This window comes from Mastigoproctus giganteus, chromosome 1 (assembly GCF_048544385.1).
Source record: "Mastigoproctus giganteus isolate SK-2022 chromosome 1, ASM4854438v1, whole genome shotgun sequence".
Lineage (NCBI taxonomy): Eukaryota > Metazoa > Arthropoda > Arachnida > Uropygi > Thelyphonidae > Mastigoproctus > Mastigoproctus giganteus.
In genome coordinates this window covers 29,018,789-29,033,632 of record NC_143575.1, presented here as the reverse complement: position 1 = coordinate 29,033,632, position 14,844 = coordinate 29,018,789, and the positions used below count along the sequence as shown (strand labels likewise).

Here is a 14,844-nt window from a genome sequence, read left to right as displayed (position 1 = left end):
GCAAGCTCTTGCGTTGATGTGGGCAGCTGAGAGCTTGATGGGCCCCTCAATTTAGTTTCTTCGAGGGCATCCACTCTGTCCTTCAAGCTCTCATATAGGCCCACAAGAACGCTGAGTTGTTGCCTGATATCGATAGACTCCTTGCATCGCGCGCACACACACAAAGACATCCCCCATGGCAGTATCATGTCCCGTACCCGATTGCTCTGCAAGCATCAAGCAAACAGTGCATTTTATAAGGCTGTGAGTCAGAGGACAACTGCCCCCCTCAGTTCTGCTCTGAGCCACAGCACTTCCATTAGCTTGAGCCTTTTGCTTTGCTGCTCTGGTCTGAGTCATGATTCTATTAATTTATTAATTAATTATAATTAATTATGTTATGTTATTAATTATGTTAAATATAATTAATTATGTTACGTTTGTAATCTAAGTCGTTATATGTATTTATTTAAAAGTACAATTTAACTGCTAACGAAGTTCAACTAACGCTATCTAGTACGGTATATAACTATCGTATCACAAAGGCGGGAACTTACGAACTTTATAGCTACGGACACTTAAGTATTAATTAACTAACACTTGGACAGTAAAGGAGTGGAGAAACATTGTCTGGTCTGATGAATGCCATTTTATGCTGACTGGAGGACCAGAATGTGTCAAAAGCAGCATGAGTTCATGGACCCATCCTGCCAGGTGTCAGTAATACAGCTGGTAGTGACATAATGGTGTGGGGAATGTTTTTGTTGTGCACATTGGGCCCTTTATACCATTGGATCAACATTCAGATTTTAGCTAACTAGGCATATCCCTTCATGGCTATAGTGTATGTAAATGGAGGTCGTCCAGCAGGATAATGTGGCATATCCCAAGGTCAGAATTGTACAGAACTGTTTCCAGAAACATGGGAGTCAAATCAGCTTGCTGTGGTGATCTCCCTAGCCACCATATCTCAATCCAGTTGCGTACCCAAGTTGGAATGAGGTAGAACAAGTTTTTCAGAGTGGAGATCCACAACCATCCAATTTGCAACAACCGTTGGGGGGGGGGGAATTGAGTCAGCATAGCCCAGCATCCTTGTGGCACGCTTTCAGCACCTCACAAATTCCATGATATGATAAATCCAAAGTATTCTGAGGACTAAAGGACCTACTTAATAGCAAGTACACCTACTTGCTATTAAGTAGGTGTACCTTATAAAGTGGCTACTCAGTATATATATATATATATATATATATATATATATATTGGCGCCTCCGTAGCCAGGTGAGCAGGAGCAGCAGTGCATAGCACACGCTTCTTGATTAGACCGGGGTTCGAGCCCGTGATCACCAAATATGGAGGATGTGGAAAGGTCAGGGAATGACCACCGCATATCCCCGGAGCAATGTGGCCTTAGTTGCTAATGCTCCTAAAAACCAAATAAACAAACAAACTCAGTATATGTATGAATATTTCTTCTTTTTTTTTTTTTTTTTTTTTATACTCTGCAACCATGTTCTAAGCTTTGTAAAAATATAAAATATGTTCATAATAGCAATAATCATTTTTAAAAACTTTTCATTAATAAAAGATCAGTAAAAAACTTCCTTAAATATTTTCTTGCACCATTGGACATCTGTGAGTGCTTAGGAACAATAGATTTAATTTTTTTGATTTAAACTGCTGAACATATTTATAATATGTAGAAATAAGTGTATGACTTTCTCTGAAAGACTTCTGACAGTTTTTATTTTGGTTGACTTTCATTAAAGTAAAATAATGGTATCTCTGATTAAGGTCATAAACAGTGTCATTATGACTTCTCATCACATTTTATTTTTCTTAGTTACAATTACAACTGAGTAGATTTTATTGCTGTCAGCATAAGCTATAAGCTTTAACTGGAAAGTGCATAATTTGTGTGGGATAGGCCTGTTATTTCTCTGCATAAAATGGCTATAAAAACCATAGGACTCTCTCAAAGCCCAAGTGCTTGTCAGAAAATTCTAAACTGTACCTATTATCATTTATTAGTAACAGGTACTGTTTTCATTTAATCCCTTCCATGTTGTTTTCTGATGTTTATGCAGTAGCTCTAAGCTATTGCATAAATATCAGTTTTTGTGTTTTTCATTTGTAGCATAGTCAACCAGAAGAACTCAAACTATATAAGAATAACAAATCAGTTTCCTAATAATATATTAATGATTCCTTATTATTGGTTAAATTTTTTTATTAATCTTTCAGACTTTCAGTAATAAGTGGTTAGAAAGCTGGAGTAACTTTGATCGTCTCTGTCAGTATCAGATAGTAGAATCAGAAATGCTTCGCTGTCTTGCAGAAGGTATGTGTCTAAACCACCAATGTTTTAGTAGAAAAGTTTATCTTGATAAGAAAGGAAAATTAAAAAATAATAATAATAATAAAAATACTATATAAGCTTATTATATATAGAGCAGAAAAAGTCTCTTATTTAGTGGAATATGCATCCAGAACAACCTTTCAGTCTTACACCATCTTTATTTAACTTTTAAGGTCAGTAATTACTTTCTAATTGTGTTGTATTTATTACTTTTGTGATAGTCTTTCTAATTGGTTTTTAAAAATAATAGTTACAGGTTACTATTATTTTAATACACTGGTAGTCAAGTTTTTTCTGTATTAAATGTTTGCTATTACCTGGACACACTAGCTTATGTAATTAGCATTTTAAATACCAGCTGAAATTTTCTGAACTACCAGCTTTAAATACTTTTTAATCCAAAATGGTTGCAAAAATATTGTAGAAGGTAGTGCAGAAGCACAGTAGTGTAAATGAAACTACAGAAGATAGAGGTAATATTTACAGTTGGCATGCCATGAAGAAATGAACTTAGCATATGTCTATCAGTGTGGATAGGAACTGGGATGTTATAGGGCAGGACTAATTATACAACAAATTTCAGAGCTTAATATTCCAAAGACACCCATCTGGAACATTGCATGGAAAATGAAGACAATTTACCATGGGACATTTTACCAGTTGACTGGGAAAACCAGTATTTTTTTATTATTATTATTAGCCATATGGTGCAAGGAAGCCTGAGGCTTATGCTGCACCAGCCAAAAAAAAGGAGAAGAATGGTGATATCCAGCTCGGAACCCTGGGTGTGCCAAGCCCATACTCACCAGATGTGGGGCCCCCTGGGGCAAATTTTGACAAGATATCTCTGAATATGTGGTTGTGTTATCTGGAAAAGCTGTATCAGGAATTGCAAAAAAATTCAGAAAAGAGCTCCAGGAATATATGAGAGCAGTTGCAATGTTTTTTTTTGCTTGGGAAGTTTGTGGCGTGTTATTGTTCATTTGATCTTATTATGCCAGTTCATGGTTTTATCGTGTATTATGAATGTAGGAGCAGTTAGTAAAAGTATTGTCGACTCCAGATATTTTCCCATCTGAGGCACACTTGAATTTTGCCATCCCTTTCCCATGTTTTGAGGAAGATTTTAATATATTTTTGTTTTCACGCTTTTCTCCACAAACCATTCTGGATTTTTGTAGAAGTATATATCTTCATGGGCCCAATTTGCATGTTTTGCAGGCTGAAAAAAAATTCATAACAACTCATGGGGGGGGGAGGGGGGCTTACTCTCTCTGCCCAAGGTCAGCTTAACAGGACTTTAAAAATTTCTTTAGCTTCCAAAGGGGTTTGTACTCAGATCTCTCCAAACAAGTGCCAAGTGGTGGTGAATCCACTGTAGTCTATAAGACGAGCAATTATCATGAGCAGTTATCACAAAGCATGGCATCAATAGAGGTTCCTGCCGACCGGGCTAGCCGAGTGGGTACAGTACCTGCCCGGCAACCCAAAGGTCGCGGGTTCGATTCCCGCCTCGGGCTTGGATCAAAGTACTGCAAAAACCTTGGGAGGTGCAATATGGCCACAGAAGCCGATGCGCCAACAACTACCAAAATAAAAAAAAAAAAAAAAAAAATAGAGGTTCCTCATACGAGTTGGAACAATGGTACTCAGAGGAACTCCCCTCTGAGAAGAGTGGAAAACAGATTTTTCTGTAGTGACCAATCTCAATGTATGTTGTTTTCATCAGATGGAAGGGTATAATTGTGTTGTCATCCCAGCTGGATAGGATGATAATGGTGGCAGTATGATAGTTTGGGTCTGCTTTTTATGTTATGCTGTTGGAGCAGTGGTCTCTGTGGAAGGCACCTTGTGGAAGTAATCAAACAATGTCCTTAATAATACTGTTCTTCCAATACTAATGAAGTTTGATATAACAGAACTGTCATATTTTGACAGTACAGTCACCCTGTCACAAGTTTTATATTCAATGACTTGATATTATGGGATGGGAATATTGTGATAATGATGGGAAATCTGAGGATTTGTCCATTGAAGCAAACATCACTTGGAGGAATGGAGAAATATGTCCATTGACTTATATCATAAATTGTTGGGAAGTGTTCCATGAACATTATATGCTGTATCACAGATGACAGGAGCCTCTATATAGTTATTTCAGGGTTATTAACTCTTGGAAAAACATGTCTATTGTTGTTCTGTATGGTTGATCAGATGCAAACATCAGGACTGTGCAGCTTTCTGTCAAATTTCTATATTTTCCCATTTATTTTCATTCTGTTATACTATTGATAAAAGAACTGTAAAGGATAAAATTTGGTTGTTTATATGTTATATTTTGAATTTTATTTAAGGACGTAGTTGCTTAATATGATTGTTTTCAATTTCTTCTTTGAACATCAGAATTAATATAGGTTGTTTATGTGTCTATAAAATTTAAGTGTGGTTTTCCATCACTACAGGTGAACAGCTATATAAAAAACTAAAATTTAGATTTCGGAGAGCAAACTTGAAGAATTAAAGGGATTAAGCCTCATGTCTATCCCAAAAATATGGCATACATTACAGCTATATTCATATATATATATATATTTTTTTTTTTTTTTTGAGAATAGCGTGAATGAAGTAAAAGGCTGTCCAAATAGGATAAAAGTCTAATTGCACAATATAAATCTTTCATATTATGAGGCTAGCACAATGAATAATGAATTGACAGATGCTACATTTCAAATAAGTAGAAGATACTTCTCACAAGAGAAGTATAATGTTGCATTTTTTTGTAATGCAGAATAAGCTTATGAAGATGCAGGTTCATTCTATGTCAGCCAAAAAAAATTGCCTAAGTCAATCACAAATTTGCCCATTTCTAAAAAAAAAAAAAACCTTGCCAGATTCTCTATTTCAACTAACTTGGGACACAGCTTATTCCATCGATCAGCCACACACTAACCAAAAGTGAACTTCATGAGATGTGATTTTCTGGTGCTTCCTAAAATTTTATATCTGTGACCACTATACCAAAGTGGTCAGGCCTTAAACAATTCTGTCAGGTCATCTCTGACTCCCAACAAATCTAGTTTCCCTTCTTTGGGCCCACTCTAGAAGACACGTGTCCTTTTTTTAGACCTGGACACAATATTCCAAATGAGGTCTCATCATCATTTTATAAAGAGGAATAATAACATCCTTCATGCTGGCAAAGGTCCTATTGATCATTGACAGTACACCCTGAGCCTTCCTGGCTGCTTGCATCACTGTAATGAAAACTTCATACCTGTTTGTGTCATAACTCATAAATCTTTCTCATCCCAAACTACCTTTAATTTCATGTCCCCTAGTTTGTGTGACACCCTTCTGGATTTCTCTTCCAAATGCAAAATCTTACATTTAGTGGGATTAAACTTCAATTGCCACCTATCAAACCAGATATGAGGTGTGGCAATAAAGTTCCCAGACTGGTACAATAAAAAGAACACAAAGTGAAGTAGCTCAAAAATCGTTTTATTTTTATTTGAAGTAATCACCACCTGATTGAATGCGCAAATTGCACCATTCTAAAAGTTTCTGAAAAGAGTCAACGAAGGCATCCAAAGTGATGATGTTCAGTTTAGTGTTTACGCTTTTCTTTATTTTCTCAACATCCTGAAATCTCCTTCCTTTCTAAGTGGGAAGCATTCAAGGAATTAATCGTGGATGCTACTAAAAGTTTCATACCTATTAAGAAATATTGTTCAAGGTTTAGGCCTAAATGGTTATCTAATGAACTAATGAGACTCGTAACAGAGAAGAAAAATGCATGAGATGCATATAAATTATCAAGTGACTCAGAAGCCTGTGGCAGATATAAGCTAGTCTGTAATCAGGTCACAAAGGAGGTTAGGCAGGCAAAGGCAGATTACGAGAAATCCTTGGCAAAAGATGCTAAGAAAAACAGCAAGGATTTCTTTACTTATGTAAACTCTAAAAGGAAGGGGATGAATCTGATTGGTCCACTTGACATCGATGGTTCAACTGTTGATGATCCTGCTCAGATAGCAAACAAACTGAATGAGTATTTTGCATCTACATTCACACATGAGGAATTATTAAGGTTTGAAAATGGCGGAAGGTTATCAAATTTTAGCAGGATACTTAATGATTTTGTAATAACTGAGAGCAAAGTGGAGGAGAAATTGTTGAAGTTAAACATAAGAAAAGTACCTGGGGTGGAAGGGATCTATCCAGTTATATTAAAGAAGGCGGCAAAGCACCTAAGCAAACCCTTAGCCATAATTATGAGAGCATCCTTGGTCAGGGGAGGTTCCCACGGACTGGAGATGTGCAAATGTATCCCCAATTCACAAAGGGGGGATCAAAGGGTGACACGAGTAATTACAGACCAGTTAGTTTAACTTCTGTTCCGGGTAAAATAAAGGAGTCACTGGTTAAAGATGCATTGCAGGATCATCTAGACAAGACTGCAGCAATAATTCAGACACAGCATGGGTTTGTTAAGGGAAAGTCTTGTCTGACAAATTTGATAGGATATTATGATGTGGTTGCAAAGGAACTGGATGCAAAAAATAATTTTGATATCATATATTTGGATTTCAGGAAAGCTTTTGACACTGTTGCGCAGGGAAGACTATTATACAAATTGGAGCCGAATGGTATTAAGGGTAAGTTGCTACAATGGATAAAAGGATGGTTAAGTGGGAGAAGACAGAGGGTGGTAGTCAATGGGTGCTGCTCTTCGCGGACTAATGTTATTAGTGGAATCCCACAGGGTTTAGTGTTGGGTTCCCTGTTGTTTTGTATATTTATCAATGATATTGATGAAGGTATATCAGGCTTAATGTCGAAGTTTGCAGATGATACAAAGGTTGACAGGGTTGTTAATGGCAGTGTGCTACTGCAACAGGATCTAGATAATTTGGGCAGATGGGCTAAGAAGTGGCAACTGAAGTTTAACCTTGACAAATGCAAAGTACTGCATATGGGTAGAAGTAACCCCAAAGAAACGTACCAACTGTGTGGTACTACACTTAAGTTGGTAGAAAATGAAAAAGACTTGGGAGTAATTGTGCAGTCAGATATGAAGTTTTCTGAGCAATGCAGACAGGCTGCCAGGGCAAGTCCTGGGGTTTTGTCAATGATATATAGGAATTTTGCTAGCAGGGAAAAGGAAGTGATTGTCCCTCTGTATAAGGCAATGGTCAGGCCACGCCTTGAGTACTGCATACAGGTCTGGAGGCCTCATTTTAGGAAGCCTGTAGATTTGCTTGAGCGTGTACAGAGAAGGGCAACAAGATTGGTGAGGGGAATGAAGGGATCCTCTTACCAAGAGAGGCTTAAGTTATGGAAATTGAAGTGGGTGGAGACTAGGTACCTGTGCAGTGAGCTGATTGAGGTGTATAAGGCCTTGAATGGGTTGAGCACGCTGAATTCTGATGGGATCCTTCCACTTGTTCAGATTACGAACCTAAGGGGGCATAAATTCAAATTAAGAAAGGACAAATGTAGAATAGATGTGTGGAAATTTGCCTTTAGCCAGCGGGTAGTTAATTGCTGGAACAAACTGCCATCTGTTGTTGTGGAAGTTGATAGGTTGAATAAATTTAAGGAGGAACTGAACATGCATTTGGAGGAAATGGTGTGATTTTTTTTTTTTTTTTTTTGGCTGATGCTGCATAAGCTCATACACTTGCTTTCTTGCATCGCATGCCACTACTACTACTACTACTTTGATGGCAGTTTCACCTTAAGGAAGAAGAAGTCTGCTGGTTCTAAATCAGGAAGTAGGGTTGATGCGTGATCTGTACGGTGCCATATTTCATCAGAAACATCTTCACAACAAGCGCAGAATAAGTTGGGGTGCATTGTTGTGCAGCAAGAACCAGCTAAATCAAAATTGCAGTTTTCCCCAGAAAATGTGCTTCAGTAGTCTTTGGAGAACCTGTATGTAGAACACAGCATTGACTCTTCTTCCCTTCAGTTACAAATTCCTTGTTAATCCTGTTTGTTGAAAAACAAACTTTCAAACTCTTGGTCCTGGAATTCTGTAGACAAAACTTTCTGAACAAATAACTGAAACACCCAATACTCATCTCCAGTGACAATACAGTCAAGGAAATTAGGATTGTCTTGATAACTGTGGATGAACTCTTCGCATGATGACACTCTTCTTTGCTTCTGTGAGGCTATGTGGCGCAATTTGTTCACAGACCTTCCTTTTCCCTAAATCTTGCAGAATTTGATGAATCGTCTCCTTATACATATTGAACTTATTTCATATAAGTTGGATATGATACCACAATTTCCTAAACTTTTGCAACTCTGTCCTCATTTCGAGAAGTTGTCAGATTCCCACGTCTTGGGTCATTGTGAACATCCTCATGTTCGTCTTTGAACCACTTATACCATTCAAACACACTGGTATGACATAACGTTTCATCACAATAAACAGATTTTAATATTTCACATGTTTCGGTTGCAGGTTTTTCCAGTTTAAAGCAAAATCTAATATTTGTTTGTTGATCCATTGCAAAATTATTAACATTAATGCTACTAATGAAACTGGTTGTTACTTGCAACCTCTCAGCCTACTCTCCAGTCACTGTGCTACTATCTGTTGGAAGAAGTTTGAACTACAACATACTACCTCCATTTATTTTCAAACTTGCTGAACTTGACCACAACAGCACCTATCTGGGAACTTTATTTCTTTACCTCATATGTAACTGATCTAAGTCACTCTGAAACAGCATAGTCTTGTCCTGACAAAGAGAAACAATATTAGTATTATTAATAGCAATGGAAAATTATGCAAGAAAGCAAGCTTAAATATCATCAGCTTAAAAAAAAAAAAAACTACACTCTCCAAATCACCTATTCGACCCTCTAATAATTTGTCTGGTTCCTCCTTGAATTTATATACAAAAACCAGATGGAAGTCTGTTCCAACAATTTAAATTTATGCCCTTTTGTGTGTATTGTATGAGAAAGAGGCAGAATGCCAATAGCATTTAGCTTATGTGGTTTATTCAAAGCCTTAAACACTTCCATGAAATCACTTCTCAAGTGCCTGGTTTCCAGGCACTGCAGTTTGCACAATTGAACCCTTTCTTGGTAATAGCACCCTTTTATTCCCCTAATTAATTTCACTGTCCTTCTCTGCACCTCTTCCAACAGATCCACATTCTTCCTAAAATGGGGCTTCCAGACCTGTATGCAGTACTCAAGATGTGGCCTAATCATTTCCTTAAACAATGGGATAATCACCTCCTTATTTACATTGGCAGAATTCCTGCATATCATTGGAAAAAACCCATGAGCTGTCCTGGTAGTCTATTTGCACCATTCAGAGAATTTCATATTGGACTGCGTAGTTATCCCAGGTCGTTTTCTTTCTGTACTATCTAATTAGTATGTTAATCTGGGATTACTGCTGTCCATAATGCAGTATCTTGCATTTGTCACTGTTAAACCGGTGATTGCCACTTCTCAGCCCATCTGGCTAATTTTTCTAGGTCTTGTTGCAGTTGCAGTCTTGATTCCTGTCATACCCTGATTTCTTTTATTAACCACCCTACCAACTCTTGTATCACCTTCAAATGGTGAGATTAAACTTGATATGTCTTCATTGATATCACTAATAAATATTGTAAACAGTAAGGGCCTAGCACTGAAAGCTGAGGGATTCTGCTAATAACATTAGTTCAAGGAGAGCAGTGCCTATTTATAACTATCCTCTGTCTGTCTTCAACTTCTTTGTTAGTGGCAGTAACTTGCCTTAATTGTTCTAATTTGTACAGCATCTATTGTGTGGAAGATTGTTAAAAGCTTTACTAAAATCAAAATATATAATGTCAGAATTATTTTCTGCATCCAGTTTGTTTGCTGCTGCTTCATAGTAGCCAATCAGATTGGTTAGACAAGCTCTCCCTTTAAATAACTCATTCCATGATTTCCATATACTTCCATTCCTCTTAAGATGATCCTGCAATACTTTTTTAACAACTAACTTCATTATTTTCCCCAGGACAGAAGTCAAGCTTACAGGTCTGTAATTGCTCATGTCACCCTTTGATCCCTCCCCCCCCCTTTTGTGAATGCAAGAGACATTTGCACACCTCCAATCTATAGGAGACAACCCTTAATCCAAGGATGCTCTCATAATTATGACAAAAGATTTTCTTACCTTTTCTGCTGCTGCTACTTTTAATATAACTGACTAGATCTATCAGCCCCCAGTTGACTAATTTACTTTCAGTTTCAGCTGTTTTACATCCTCTTTCTTCTCAGTTATCACAATAATAATTTATCTTCCAGTTATAATTCTTGGTGTATTTCTGGTATTCCAATCCCTATAAACTTCTTCACATGAATGTAGATGTGGAATATTATGAAAGTATATTGTTTGTTAGCAACCTCAGCAGGATCATCAGTATTTATGCTATTCATATCTAGTAGACCAATGTTGTTCATCCCTTTCCTTCTTAATACAAACAAAAACTTCTTTTTACTTTTCTTTGCATTTTTAGCTAAGGATTTCTCATAATCTGCCATAGTTTACCTGTTTCCCTTAATGACCTGTTTGCAGACTACTTGCCATAAGTGTTTATGTTCCCTGCTAATTTATAATCATCCCATGCATTTTTCTTCTAATCAGTTTATCCTGACAACCATGTAGTTATAAACTTTGAGCATTATCCTTTGGTTGATATAAAAAGTTTAGTAGCTTCTGTGATTACTTCCCTGAATGCCTCTCATTTAGAATGTGCAGTTTGTAACATCATCAGTTGGTCCTCCCAGCTGACGATGATTCCACACAGTTTTAGAATTAAAAACTGTGTGTTTTTAGAATTAAAAACTCATCACAATCATTAGGCCTTTATGAAAGCAAAAGCCCTTCCCTTTGCCCTTAATAGTAGTTACATCTTGAAGTAAATCCTACACTGATACACTGTGAACACTCTTTTATCTGCAGATTCCTATGCTACTTTCCATTGTTGCCTCTCTAACATGCTGCTGTAGAAAATAGTCATCCAAGGAATCCACAAAAGCCTTGCTATTGCATGAGTGAACAACCCACAATATCAGTATCTCAAAAGTTAAAATCCTCCATTATAAGACAATCTGATCTACTGGCCCACTCTGTCTGTATATTTGTTCAGTATACTCATCACAATCATTAGGCCTTTTATTATTGTTATTATCATTAGCCATATGGTGCAAGGAAGCCTGAGGCTTTTGCTGCACCAGCCAAAAAAAAGTCCGAGTTATCGAGAGAGAGAGAGAGAGAGAGAAGTAGAAGGGACTCAACAAGAAAGAGAAGAATGATGATATCCAGCTCAGGACCCTGGGTGTGCCAAGCCCATACTCACCAGATGTGAGCCCCTGGGGTTACTTTCAATTTTGTTTTGCCAATGCTTATGTCACACCAAACTGACTCAACATTGCACTGTCTACTCACACCATCTGGGTGTACTGCCTTAGATTCTGTGTGCTTCTTAACCAAGAGCATTACACCTCTCCTGTCCTGCCTGTACACATTATACTCACCATATTCAAATTCCACATCCCTTATGTCTTAGTAGAATCATGTCTTCAATATTCAAATACAGTAACTGTATTTGATGATTTAACTAGTACTTAAAATTCATCAAATTTGTTTACCAAGCTACTGGAATCAGCCCCTTCCCCATTAGTTAACAAAGACAGTGGGTGGAGCAGAACAGATTGTTCTGTTCTGTTCACCATGTCTTGGCTAAATATGTAAAGGATTTACTGTATATACTGAGCACTTGTAATAAAATAAATTCAACAGTTTTACATTTAAAAAATGAATTTAATATAAGTTAATGAATAAATGTTTATCCTTACAGAATCATTGTTCTAAGAAGCACACTGTGCCAGAAATTAATGCTAAAAAGCAGTAAATATGAAGCATGGATTCCTGTCACATTGATATCATAGTTATAATATTTGGTAGTAAAAGTGGAATTTGAAAACTGTACATTCATTTCTGATGATTTTTACTTTTTTCTTTCACATCAGTAGGTTAGCCACAGTATGTATTGGTTGTCCTTGAAATATAGTCTAATATTAAAAAATAATAATAATAAATAAATAAAAAACACACGACACCTTTCATGCACTTAGTACATATTCAGACCATAAGACACAGGGGAATTTTAGGCAATGTTTCCTAGAAAAAAAAAAGTGTTTTATGGTCCAGCAAATATGGTATGCTGAATTAATAGTTGTCATTTTCTTTATATTAGTCACTGTTTTACATATTATGTGAAATAAATATTAATTGATAATCATAGATCAAAATCTGATGTTTGATAATATTGTTAACATCACATTTTAGTATAAGGTTATAACAGCAAATAATAAATTGAAAAAGTATAGTTTTTATACTGATAAACCAAAATTTTTGAAACTGATGTGCCTCTGAAACTAATATGGTCATTAATATTTTAGTTGATGAGCCATGTGAACTTGGTTGTGAAGGATTGAGCTATTGCACTAATTTTAATTATCGGCCGACTGAACTGTTCCGGAGTTGCAATTCGCTTGCAGATGAAGCAGCTCGCAATGATGTGCAGAAGTGGGAACAAGGAGATATTCACTTACGTTTAATGACCATTCCTGTTTTGGATGTTGCCAAGTGTCATCCTCAGCTGTGGAAAGCAATTGCTTGTGCTTTACAGATCAAACCTTGTCATAAACAGGCTCATATTAATATGATCTGCAAGTAAGATTCTTTTTTTAATTCCTGAAGGATTATTTTTTACATATATATATTTTTAAATTGTTCTGTATTTACAGTATTTTATAACATTTTTATTAAATATATGTTATCTAATTCTACATTCTTTTTTTTTATATATATACATTGAGTTTAAAGCTTCTTCATAGGATTTTCAAGTTTGTTTATTTTTCATTTTAATTACATTTTACTTTCTTACTTAATTAATTATCATTAGTAGAGGCATATGATGCAGGAAAGCAAGCTTATGAAGCATCAGCCAAAAAAAAAAAAAAACTGCTCCCATTTCATCCCTCCGTTCTTTCCAAATACCTGTCCAGCTTAGCCTTAAATTTATTTAGGCTATCAACTTCCACAACAAAAGATGGAAGTCTGTTCCACCAATCAGCTATCCACTGGCTAAAGGCAAACTTCCGCATATCTATCCTACAACTGTTTTTTTTTTGTTATTTGGTTTTTAGGAGCATTAGCAACTAAGGCCATATTGCTCTGGGGATATGCGGTGGTCATTCCCTGACCTTTCCGCATTCTCCATATTTGGTAGTCACGGGCTCGAACCCTGGTTTAATCAAGAAATGTGGGCTATGCACTGCTGCTTCTGCCCACTTGGCTATGGAGGCCCCCCTTACAACTGTCTTTCCTCAATTTGAATTTATGCCCTCTCAGGTGATTATTCTGAGCAAGAGGAAGAATCCCATCAGTATTGAGCATGCTCAAACCATTCAAGGCTTTATACACCTCAATCAGATCACCTCGCAGGTGCCTAGTCTCCAGACACTGTAATCTGCAAAACTTAAGCCTTTCTTCATAAGAGCAAAATGAGGCCTTGAGTACTGTATACAGGCCAGACCTGTATACAGTACTCAAGGTGTGGCCTGACCATTGCCTTATATACAAGGAGATAATCACCTCCTTATCCCTGCTTGCAAAATTCCTGTATATCATTGACAAGACACCATGAGCTACTCTTGCAGACCGTCTGCACTGCTCAGAAAACTTCATATCTGCCTGCACAATTACCCCCAGGTCCTTTTCATTCTCTACCACTGTCAGTGTAGTACCACAGAGTTGATAGGTTGCTCTGGGGTTGCTGTTTCCCATATGTAGTACTTTACATTTGTCAGTGTTAAACTTCATTTGCCACCTCTCAGTTCATCTGCTCAACTTTTCTAGATCCTGTTGCAACAGCTTACTGTCATTAGTGTCCTTTACAACCATGCCAACCTTCGTATTGTCTGCAAACTTGGACATTAAGCCTGATATACCATCATCAATATCATTTATAAATACAGAAAACAACAATGGACCCAACACTGAACCCTGAGGGACTCCACGAAGAGCAGTGTCCATTGATTACCTTACCACTGTCTGTCTTCTCCCACTCAACCATCCCTTTATCTATAGCAGCAATTTGCCTCCAATGCCACACTGCTCCAATTTGTGCAGCAGTCTTCCATGTGCAACAGTATCAAAAGCCTTTCTATTATCCAAATATATGATATCAAAGTTATTCCCTGCATACAGTTCCTTTGTGACCATATCATAGTATCCAGTCAAATTGGTCAGACAAGACTCCCCTTACCAAAACCATGCTGTGTCCGAGCTATAACTGAAGTCTTGTCTAGATGATCCTGCAGTGCTTCTTTAACCAGTGCCTCCATTAATTTCCCTGGAAGAGAAGTTAAATTAACAGATCTATAATTACTTTTGTCGCCCTTTGATCCTCCTTTGTGAATTGGGGTCA

The 14,844-nt window shown here is 37.0% G+C and overlaps 1 protein-coding gene across 1 annotated transcript in view; it reads left to right on the top strand.

The window, feature by feature from the left end:
* The window catches only part of LOC150090666 (reversion-inducing cysteine-rich protein with Kazal motifs-like), a 234,509-nt gene that overhangs the window by 118,838 nt on the left and 100,827 nt on the right, over positions 1 to 14,844 (top strand). The window contains exons 10-11 of the mRNA XM_090388252.1: positions 2,227 to 2,323; positions 12,812 to 13,085. Of these exons, the coding sequence (XP_090244378.1) occupies positions 2,227 to 2,323; positions 12,812 to 13,085 (371 nt within the window). The remainder of the gene's footprint in view (positions 1 to 2,226; positions 2,324 to 12,811; positions 13,086 to 14,844) is intronic.